Below are 10,166 nucleotides of genomic sequence, written 5' to 3'. Positions count from 1 at the left end.
CCACGCTGAGGCCGCCACCTGGTGGCTGCGGGTGGGAACGGGAGCACGGCCGTGACGTGCTGCGCTGCTGGGGCGTGCGTGGGGACGGGAGCTGATCCGAGGAGACTCTTGTTCCTGGGGCATCCTGATCTGCTTCCATTTTTATGTTATTTTACTTTATTTCATTTTACTTTATTTTACTGCTCGTCCTGCAAATTGAAACCTTTTATTCCTTTTTTTTTTCCCTTTTTCATTCTACGCTAATTGGTAATGAAGATGTGCATATTGCCTTTGATTTGGGTCTAAAATGTGCTTTTAAGATGACCACGTGCTGCGCTTGTGCTGCCCTGCAGAACAGCCCTGCAGTCCATGGGCAGGTTTCTTTACACAGGAAACTAAAGCCCCCTGTACTCACACTGAGACAGGGCCTCAGCACCAAGATCCTTGCTCCAAGCTCTTGCTCTCATTGCAGTCTACATAGCAGATGTAGATATGGCCAAAGACAATGACAAAAGGTGCTGAGTAGCCCTTCACGGAGGCAGGAATCTGCCTTACAAACAACACTGGGAATGGCAAAGCGTGTTTTTCCTTGTTGCTTTGCTGCTTTTGAGCAGCTGGTTCACTACAGTGGGCAGCATCCATGCTTCTGCATTCCGGAGTGTGGTAGCAGGAATGCAAACAGCTGCCATCCCCAAGCTGGCTTTGTGCTGCGAGTGTTTGTCCTCTGGGAGCCAAGAGCCAGATGTGACTCTCATAGTTTCCAGGCAGCACTGATCCATCAGACAACAGTAGCTATTGAGTGCTGCTATGGTGGCCCAGAGACACAGAGATGAAAGTCTGATGTCTGTCAGCACTTCCCTTGCCATTTCTGCCTCCCTTCAGTTTTCACTTGAGTCTTCTCATAAAAGCAAATGCCCCAGAACATGATGTTGCAATGCTAATGGCCTTATTTTTGAGAAAGAAAATCATGAGTTTTGTAATGTTGAACTGACAGAGAGACTTGGGATCCATTGAGCTTTGTTGTCAAATGCCTTCATGCTCCCACTCCCATTGCCTATGCAGCTATTGGGAGCTTCAGCTGAGAACCCACCTTCCTTTTCAAAAGCACGTTACACAGCACGTTGTGGATGAATTTTCTTAAGGAAGAGGAACAGTATTTGAATGCCCTCTTGAAGAAAGATATTTTCATCAGGAAAAAAAATCAAACCAATCTGATGAACAAGCAACAGGAAATCGGTGTAGACTTGGAGCTGTTTTTGTAAGAGTGGCTTGTGCTGTACCCCAGCTGCTCTGCCTCTTAAGCAGCCCCTTTACCCCCCAGCTCAAAGGCTCCACCAATTGTAAAAACAAGAAGTAACCAGAGTCAGATTCGGGTCTCAAAATACCTCAAACCATTTTGGATACAGAGAGCTAAGGGGATGGGGGGCGGCTGATTCATAAGAAAACTTTTAAGCATTATTGTAGCATAAATAATATGGCATCTTTCACCTCAAATGGCCTAACACTTCATAAAGTGATATGAGCTTCACTCGTTGCTGAAATGCAGCTATTTCTGAAATGGAATCCGATATCTTTTTTTTTTTAAACCAACAGTGAGCAATGTTTTAAGGTGGAGAGAGAAGGATATAACATACAAGCAACAGTAAGTGTAAGCTAAGGTTGTTTTGCAAAACGGGAAGATCAGGTAAAATGTATTTTTAGTAACGACATATAATCTAGAGCATCTTAAACTTATATCCTTAGTTTGCAAATGCAATTCATTTCAAAGAGATCCAGGAAATTCAAGTAATGTTTTGTCCTCTCTCTTTTAGCGATACTGTTTTACAGTGCTTTGCTAGCAGGTTCTCTGGTTCTTTTCCTCTCTTCGCTTAATTTAATGTCCAGTTCTCGCAGCTGGCTGAGGAACCCTGTGTTTGGGCAGATGTCTCTGTGAGAACCCACCGTTTTCAGAGCGTCCACGAGCGTCATGTTTTCATGGATCATCAAAAAGGCAAGCACTAATGTTGCAGAGCGGCTCACCCCCATGGCACAGTGAACAAAAACTTTACCTGCAAAAGGAAGAGATGCAGCAAGGTGAGAAGGCTGAGACATTTCTGAAGTGAAAGGAATGCAGGGAGGACAAATAATAACAAGCTGGCAGAACAGCCATGATGATTGGTGCATACTCATTTATTCTTGAACGGCCTGAGATTGTGCTATAGATCTCAGGCAAGGTGGTACTTCTGAGCACACGCATCTAGCTTGGGCCTCTCAATAGTTATCAAAGAAAATGCAGTTGACATAGCTTATCTGAAAACACAGTTAACGTAGCTTATCTTGAAGCTCTATTAGCTCTAGAGAGAAGGAACTTAAGCATTGAATTTTGTAAATTGAACATAATGAATGCCCTTCCCTGACAGAAGCTATTGCATGGTGGACTTTCTTCTTTCTCATGTAACATGGAAAGAGTGCTGTGGAAATTGGGTTGGTTGGTTTGAGATAGGAGACTAAATTTCAAGAACTAGAATATTTTTCAAAAAATTGTTGCCAACTTAAATGGAGACTGCTGTGTAGCTCCAGGATGCTTTTGCAGCTGATGAAGCCCAGATCCCTGGGGAACTGCTGGCCATTATGCTATAGGAAAACTCTCACCATGCAGGACAGTGAGGCAGAGGAATCTAGGCTGGATTCTCTGTTCCCAACCCAGTTCTGATCCAATCCTTCTCAGTTCTCAGGTATTTGTTTCCAGATTAAAATAGCTGAAATGTTCTGTTGAAGGAGAAGCTTTCTGTGACAAAACTCATTAGTGTAATTTTCTGTGGAAAAAAGAAACGGTTTTGGCAGAAAACTTTGGCCCAGCCCTGACTGTGATCATTGACAAGTTCCATAAACTCTGTAGGACAGTCTGACTGTAAAAACGGTCTCGTAATTTACTGTGTCTCAGCAGCCCAGTGTGAGCTATAACTAGGGATTTAATAAAGCACTTCGAGTCAAAGCAGTAAGATCTCGCAGCCAGTCGGAGTCAGAGCAAACTCTGGAACAAATGGAAATTATGATAACTAGGCCATAATCCAAACTCTGCTGACAAAAATTCAGCAGGCTGCGGGTCAGACTCATAGCTTTTGACTTAGTTCATTAACTTGTGCTGCTTCTCTAGCTTTAATGGACACCCGGCCCAGGTTCCAGTTGTGAAGCATTTAGGCACATGAAGCGTTTCAGACAGCACTTGCAGGTGCCAGCAGGGAGCGGGAGCAGAGCTGTCGCCACACAGACCCAGTTTCCCCAGGCTGGAGCCTGTCTGGGATGCAAGGGCAGGTCCTCAGATTGTGCCAGGAGGTAATTCCTGCAGGGTAAAAGCCCTGCAGTGCTATAATCTTGCCCTCACACTCCACTCCTGGTGTTGGCCCCTGGGCCAGTACGTCTGCCCTGCCTGGCTCTCTAAGGACTAGTCACAGCCTGGTCCCTGCCATGCCTGGAGCAGCCTCCCAGCCTCTCTGCCCTCCTCCGTGCCCATGTCCTCAAATGCTATGCTCAGCCTGAGCTTTGCTGCTACTGCATGGAGAAGCCATTTGGCTCATGTTGAAACTTCTTCCCAGAGCTTCTCGGTGCCTCCCTCTTACCTCCTGAAGTGTTTAAGGCTTTGCCTATGAAATTGGCAGCATCGTAGAAGAAGATACTTAAATCAAAGGAAGGATCATCAAATGCTTCTATTCCGAAGTACTCTATTTGCAGATCTTTGTAATATTTGGCTCCTGTGTTGATGCTGTATGGCCCATGCGCTGCATTAAGGATATGAGTTATGTTGAGGCTTTGAATAGTAGTTATGCTCCTAGCAGCCCACCTGTTGGAAGACACGAAGGTACACTGGCATCATGCCTAATGTTCTGCTAAAACATCACCATTTAACATTAAGGCCTGCCCCCTCTAGAGAAAGATGCAGGGATTGAAGCTTGCTTACAGTGTGGCACATTGTCCTCAGTCCTATGCAAATGAAAAATGCAACGTGGTGGTATGGGAAGCAACCTGAGCACAAGCTTGCCTGTGAAATGCTGTTAGGTGAACATGTCTCCCAGCAGTTAACCCCCGGGAACATAGCTTGCTGCACAGACTGGTCAAGATCTTCCTTAAAATACTTGTGTAACAAGTTCTTCAGCTAACCTCTCACTCATACTGTACATGAGTGGCAAAGGCAAGAATGCAGCACCTCTTTCCTGGTCCATCATGCTTAGCAGCTGAATTCTCCTCCTTACCAGCCATAAACTAGGACTGAAGCTATTCCAGAAAACAATGATCTTTTACAGATGAATTCATAAGGAGGAGGAGGAGGAGGAGTTGGAAAAAAATTGTAGAATCATGATAATGAAGTGTTGTTCTGCCAGCCTGATGATCTATATAACCTGCAGTAATCCAAAGAAAAGGAAACAGCACCAAATAGAAGCGATCAAAATTATGAAGCACTTGCATGAAAATTCTTATTTTGTATTTTCAATCTTACTATCTTTGGAAGCAAGTTTGGATTTGGAATGCCAAAATCTGTGATGCATAATTCATTTGGGTCCCCCTCCACCTGGCTCCTGACCCTGCCAGCTCTGTTTTTGACTCCGAGGGCTACTGTGCTACTGTGATCTCGTCTGCTGCCTGACAGCAGTTTCCAGGGCAGATAACATTTCTCACAGTTGACACCAGTTTAGGATGAGATCTTTAAAGACTTTTGGCAAGAATACAGATAATTCTTACCTTGCCAAAATCTGCTGTGGCTCATGGAATACAGGAAAAAAAAAAACCTCAAGCAGACTATAAATTACCCTTTTGTCCATCATATTTTCCATGACATTTAAACACCTTGTGTTATCAGTTTTGGAAGCTAGTGTTGTAAAAACATTCCTGCACACCCAATAACTGGTCCCCAGTGCACCAATTCCCTTCCTCCTCCTCTCAGAGTCCAATATAATCTTAATAATAGGACCATATGTTCTTACGCATCTCCGAGGTAAATATTTGGCCAGACTTGGTCCACATGGTTATCAGACCCTCCTCTGAACCAAATCAGTCGCTGGAGATCTGCTAGTGCTGGAGTTTCGTAGGATGCTGGGACGCCTGCGCTGCTGCTCGGAAAGGAGTTGTCTCTAGTGTGAAGCATCTTGCTCCTCTCTTGCACACACTCAGGTTGTATCAGAGACAGCTTTTCTGAAATGAATTAAGAGGAATTATTTCATGCAGAAATAATATTCCCCACAAAGCAGTCCTTCTCATTACCCTCCAAACAGCATTACATTATTATAACTGGTGTGTGAAGTAGGGCCTGCAGGTGTTGCTGAAGGCATCCAGAGAGCAGGATTGACCCTGTGGTATACAACTCTACAGGCATGTAATTCATCCCCTGAGAGAGCAGCAGCATAAGACGATATCGTTTAATTTCTTGTCAAGTAAGGCTGTTGAAAAAAAAAATGTCCTGTGCCACTCCAGCACAGTGCTGACTGACCCTCATAGGTGCAGGTATTATTGCTGTTACTGCTGTGCTGATGAGTGTAAAATGGGAGAGCTTCAGTATTTTATGTGGAGAGGTATAGAAGTGTTCACGCACACTCACTTCTTGTTAGCTAGAACTGCAAGTTTTTGAAAGAATGAGCCATTGGACTGGCTCACGAGGCTTCTAGAGCCAAGGTGGGAATCTTAGGATGTCTGTAGGACATATATTTGCATAGTGTATGTGCATACATAAACAAAATGCATGTGTGTGTAATTGTTCTTTCATTTATAAGGATGCATTTATACAGACATACACAAAGTGTACATGCATATATGCATATAAATAGAAACAGCAAATTTGAACCATTTTTTCCTATATCTCAGGTGAATATTCCTCATCTATACTGGTATGCTTGTGTCTTGTCCGCCTCAGCCTCTCTTCTGGGAGCTGTTCCACTTTGTATAAATAATATGATAGCTATTTTGCCTCCAGAGTGAGGCCGTTTCTCTCCTCTGAAGGAGAGGGCACTTACCTGCAATGTAAAGAAAAAAAAACATCCGAATTTAGGAAAATTACAAAGCTGAAAGTCCTGGCTTTGTTGCCATGTTAAAAATCCCATCTAGTCTGTAAGGGACTGCTTTGGTCCCTTGCAGATCCTGCAGTGGAATACGTGGGCCCTTTTTGCAACACTGCTGTTTCAGACCCAGGAGGCTCAGTCCAGACAGAGGCAGAATGCCATCAAGAATTAAGAGTTCAAAGACATTCCAGGAAGCCATCCTCTGAGACTTCAGGAGCATTCCTTCTGCCAGGATCTCATTATTTGAAATTGCTGTTCTCACCTCCAGAGAACACTGATGAGGTTTGTTTGTTTGTTTATTGGTATTAAAGCCATAGTCAGTGTGGGAGCCACCTGAGAACTTGTTCCCATTGTGAGACAGGTGTCCTGTGCTTGTTCTGCAAAAGGTTATGTGATGTCAGCTTGCACTGCAATACCTGAATACTTCAATCTAGAGTTTTGGTTTATTTTCTCAACAATTCTAGGAAACCCCTGGTAGACCTTTAGAATTCATGTAGTCTGTCCCTTGCCCCACCGCAGCATCAGCCAGATAGACGTTGCTCCTAAAGCTCTACCAACAACTCTGTCCTAACAGCTGGGTGCCTTATTTTAAACAGTGTAGGCTGATGTGGGACACAAACAAGCATGCTTATGGGAAGATTAGTACAGTGATGCAAGGCATAGTATTGATCACACTACATATATTCCTGTGACTTGCTTCCCCTGCTCCCCTCTTTCTCCTTCTCCTCACGAATATTAAGAGCAGTTACAGCTTTTTGTGCATTCCAATATAAAGGGAGTCTCCCTATGGTAACTACTTAATAAGCAAAATGCAAAAAGCACAGTAAAAAATGATGGGAGAGATGGAAAAACATTGACTGGTTTTACCTTTTGTGATGAAGGAAGAGAACTAAATATGAGTAACTCAGGCAAGTATAGAAGGAATACATGGATAAAAGCCTACCATTTTTTCAGGGCACAGAACACCAAGAACTTTTGTAAAAGATTATTTTACACTCCCAGCACAGATTAGTATGAAGAATAGCTCTCCCAAAAGGTATTATGTGTTACCTTCCCAATCTTACTGCCTTGCAGTAGTTGTGCCATGTGCTCAAGAGCTGCTGCCAGCATTATTGTGATCTGTTTGTATTTCCACCATCACGGAACGTTAAGCTGAAGCAGTAGAAGGAAAGCGAAAGAAGGATAACAGAGGTTCTACATCAGGAGATTCAGAACGCCATGGATCAATTTTCAAGGAGGGTGGATGAGTCTCAGTCACTGCAGGTGTTAAAAAGCTGAAGCTGTGCAGATAAGCAGATGGTTCCTACGCTTTCAGTTGTTGTAAACCTCATTGCTTTTAATTTCTGTTGTAGTATGTCAGCTTGTTAAGTAATGGAGAGAGAAAAAGAGATGACATTGCCAAGCCTCTTGTTTTGGGCCTGACTTTGCAGTAGTTCTCTTGGACTGCTAGAGCTGAGACCTTTTGGTAATGGTGGGACTCAGCAAGCGACTCCAGCCACTGCAGCCAGCAAGGTGCTCTGCAACAGAGCTCCCTTTCATACAGCAAACCTCTTCCCTTGAACACATTAGCAAGATTCGCTTCCCATGACTAATTCCAGAGAAGTGAGCTCCTCATGTCAGCGCGCAGCATGGCTCCTCCCAGCCACGCCACTCTCTCCCTGCTGTGCTGGCCTTGAAACTGAATTACTCCATGGGCCCTTCAGGAGAAACTTGGAAATAACTATACCAGATGATTGGACTAATGAGAAAACTAATATGAATTTTTTAATTGAGGACCAGGGACATAGCTCAGGGTTTCCTCCCTGCCCCCTTCTACTCTCAGATACTGCAAAGTTAGCAAAAGTGCTGCCACAGATTACATTTCTCTATGTTTCCTCCTCCATGTGGCTCAGAGAAGCTCCTCTAGGTGGAAACAGATGCAGGAAGGCAGGATCCTCTGTGACGAGTGGAAAAATCTCTTACAAGGTCACTAACACCTTCTGCAGAGATCTAGTCCATGCAAATTAGGGAGGATTTCTTCTCTTTTGGAGCTGCAGCCTGGAAGTACCTAAGGCCATCTCATTATATTATTTGTTTCTATCTTTCTGGTTTTTTTTTCCCCCTATATACTAGAGACACTTGAGACTGGATAGAGCTTCTGGAGGCAATCCAGGCAGATTAACCTCCTTGCTTCATGGGGAGAAGGCAAGGAGGCAAACACTTTGAAACCCTTCTGAAGTTAACCATCAGTCACCAAGCATCCAGAGCACGGGGGTGCACCCTGACAGGTCTTGCTGTGCTCCACACCTCAGCTGTGCTTCTTGCAGAGGTTTGTATCTCAGCTAATGTTATCCTAATGCTTGAGTACTTCAGTATGCAAGGGATTTTTCTGTTGTTTGTTTTTTCTTCAGATGCTAGGAAAAAAAAATTGCCATTTTCTAATGCAGATTTTTTTCTGGCAGAGGAAAAAATATGCACAGCTTCCAAGTCAAGCTTGACTTGAACTGTCCAAAGCATTTAATAGATTTGTTTTGGACTTGCAGATTCCAGCCTAAGAAAACAAACTTCTGAGGAAAAAAGGAAAAAAAAGAAAAAAGGAAGCCCTCTGATGTTGAGTATTTTATATAGTTCATTTTAGTATCTCAAAAGGAAGAAAAAGGCCATTTTCTTTTTTTCTATTAAAAAATACTTCTGTTTTGGAATTTGAGTTTATCATTGCATAAAATCCTTCAAAATATGAAAACAAGATGAAGTGACATTTCTGGTTGAGGAAAACACGTTTTGTATAATTAAACACACACAATAACTAACCAAACATCTTTCATTTTCACTCCTGCAGCATGGGGAAGGCCTGCTGCCATTTTGCTGTAGTGTTTTTATGGCTCCTAAGGCCAGAACTGAGCTCAGAAGCTGAACTATTTTGATTCCCAAGAGGAGCCCATCACAGGGCAGCAGCTGGACCCCAGGTCCTGTCCTACCACCACCACAACCCCTGCATCTTCCCAGCTGGCAAGTCTCTGCTGGTGGCTGTGGTGATAGCCTGGGGAGTGGCAGGTGTCTTTCAGTGACATGAGGTGGTTATGGCCTCAGGAACAGCAGGACTGCTGTTTTGGGGTGGACCTTTGGTTGCCATGATAAGGCAAACACTGGGTAACAGTAACATGACCCTGAAAACTCCTGCAGCCAAATGTCCTGAACTCACTGAAACAAAACCCAGCAAGTTAGGTGGTTCGCAATATCAAAGCATGAGATCAGAATATAATTCACATGAAAAGCAAACAAAAATTGGCCTGCTGAAGCATTTTAAACTGCTGTCTATCCTGTTTTTCCATCTCTTTTCTCTGATTGAGCTACTCTGCAGTCATCTTTTCCCCTCCTTGCTCTTTTCTCACAGGTAGTGCTTCACACTATGGCTCTTTGTCCCCCTGATGGAAAAATCCAGATGGAAAGAAGTGTAGTTCACAGGAAAATGATCGTGTAAGTGAAATTAATCTTTCAGATACTGTAATGTGAAACTCGATCTTCCTTTTTGTTAAGAAGACCCAATCTGTGTCTCTACATTTTGGCCAAAATCTGATGCTAAGAGAACCCTGGAGTCTCTTGAGGTAGAATTGAAAGCCTCGTGTGCAGAAACAGGCGCATTTAAAAGCAATAGCAGAGTTAAAACAGCCAGATGGGAACCTAGCAGGCAACTGAGAGGGGAACTCTCTGTTTTCCTTGCAAGCCTACAGGGGCTTGTTTGCAGGAATTAGAATCTCTCACCAGCAGTTCACTGCAGCTCTAATACCAAGTGGTATTGAAAATGAGAAGCAGGTTATGGCTGATGGTTTAAATGAGGCACCTATGGGAATTTTGAAATGAGATCCTGGACGCGTCTCGGTATAGAGCGTGCACATGGCAGAGCAATATTGCTTTCTTGGCTGACTGCATCATATATTATGATCTTTTATTTTGCCCACGCTCAAGCAGCAGGGAACAGCAGAAGTTCATTGCTTCTGCACACTGCTTAAGCCCTGCTCTGCCTTGCCAGAGGCTGTGCCCCTGCCTTGCAAAAAGCAGAGGCAGTCCCTTGGCCCCTGCGCGGGTACGTGCTCACTGCAGCACTGTATTAATGCCATTTCTATTATTTTGGAGTGAAGAGAAAAGCAGAATGTACAATTAAGATTATGCTGCCTGATATAT

The 10,166-nt window shown here is 43.8% G+C and overlaps 1 protein-coding gene and 1 long non-coding RNA gene across 4 annotated transcripts in view; one reads left to right on the top strand and one right to left on the bottom strand.

Moving 5' to 3' along the window:
* Window positions 1–10,166, top strand: part of LOC109368788 — a 20,494-nt gene that overhangs the window by 5,589 nt on the left and 4,739 nt on the right. Inside the window, exons 1-4 of one of the 2 annotated variants that reach the window (XR_004160495.1) lie at window positions 1,945–2,052; window positions 6,082–6,287; window positions 8,118–8,313; window positions 9,379–9,461. This is a non-coding gene — a long non-coding RNA (uncharacterized LOC109368788). Of the gene's footprint in view, window positions 1–1,944; window positions 2,053–6,081; window positions 6,288–8,117; window positions 8,314–9,378; window positions 9,462–10,166 lie in introns of those variants that run through there. The other variant, XR_004160494.1, reaches the window with a different exon arrangement.
* The window catches only part of LOC100540595 (dual specificity protein phosphatase 13-like), a 16,314-nt gene continuing 7,799 nt past the window's right edge, over window positions 1,652–10,166 (bottom strand). For both annotated transcript variants that reach the window (XM_010714369.3, XM_031554413.1), the window contains exons 2-4: window positions 4,938–5,145; window positions 3,579–3,799; window positions 1,652–2,027 (exon numbers count right to left, since the gene is read on the bottom strand). In XM_010714369.3, coding sequence (XP_010712671.1) covers window positions 1,801–2,027; window positions 3,579–3,799; window positions 4,938–5,098 — 609 coding nt within the window. In that variant the 5' untranslated portion in view covers window positions 5,099–5,145 and the 3' untranslated portion in view covers window positions 1,652–1,800. The remainder of the gene's footprint in view (window positions 2,028–3,578; window positions 3,800–4,937; window positions 5,146–10,166) is intronic.

The sequence above is a fragment of the Meleagris gallopavo genome, chromosome 8 (genome assembly GCF_000146605.3).
Source record: "Meleagris gallopavo isolate NT-WF06-2002-E0010 breed Aviagen turkey brand Nicholas breeding stock chromosome 8, Turkey_5.1, whole genome shotgun sequence".
In the NCBI taxonomy this organism is placed as follows: Eukaryota; Metazoa; Chordata; class Aves; order Galliformes; family Phasianidae; genus Meleagris; species Meleagris gallopavo.
The sequence above is the reverse complement of the archived record's forward strand: the minus strand, read 5'-3'. Positions and strand labels throughout refer to the sequence as shown.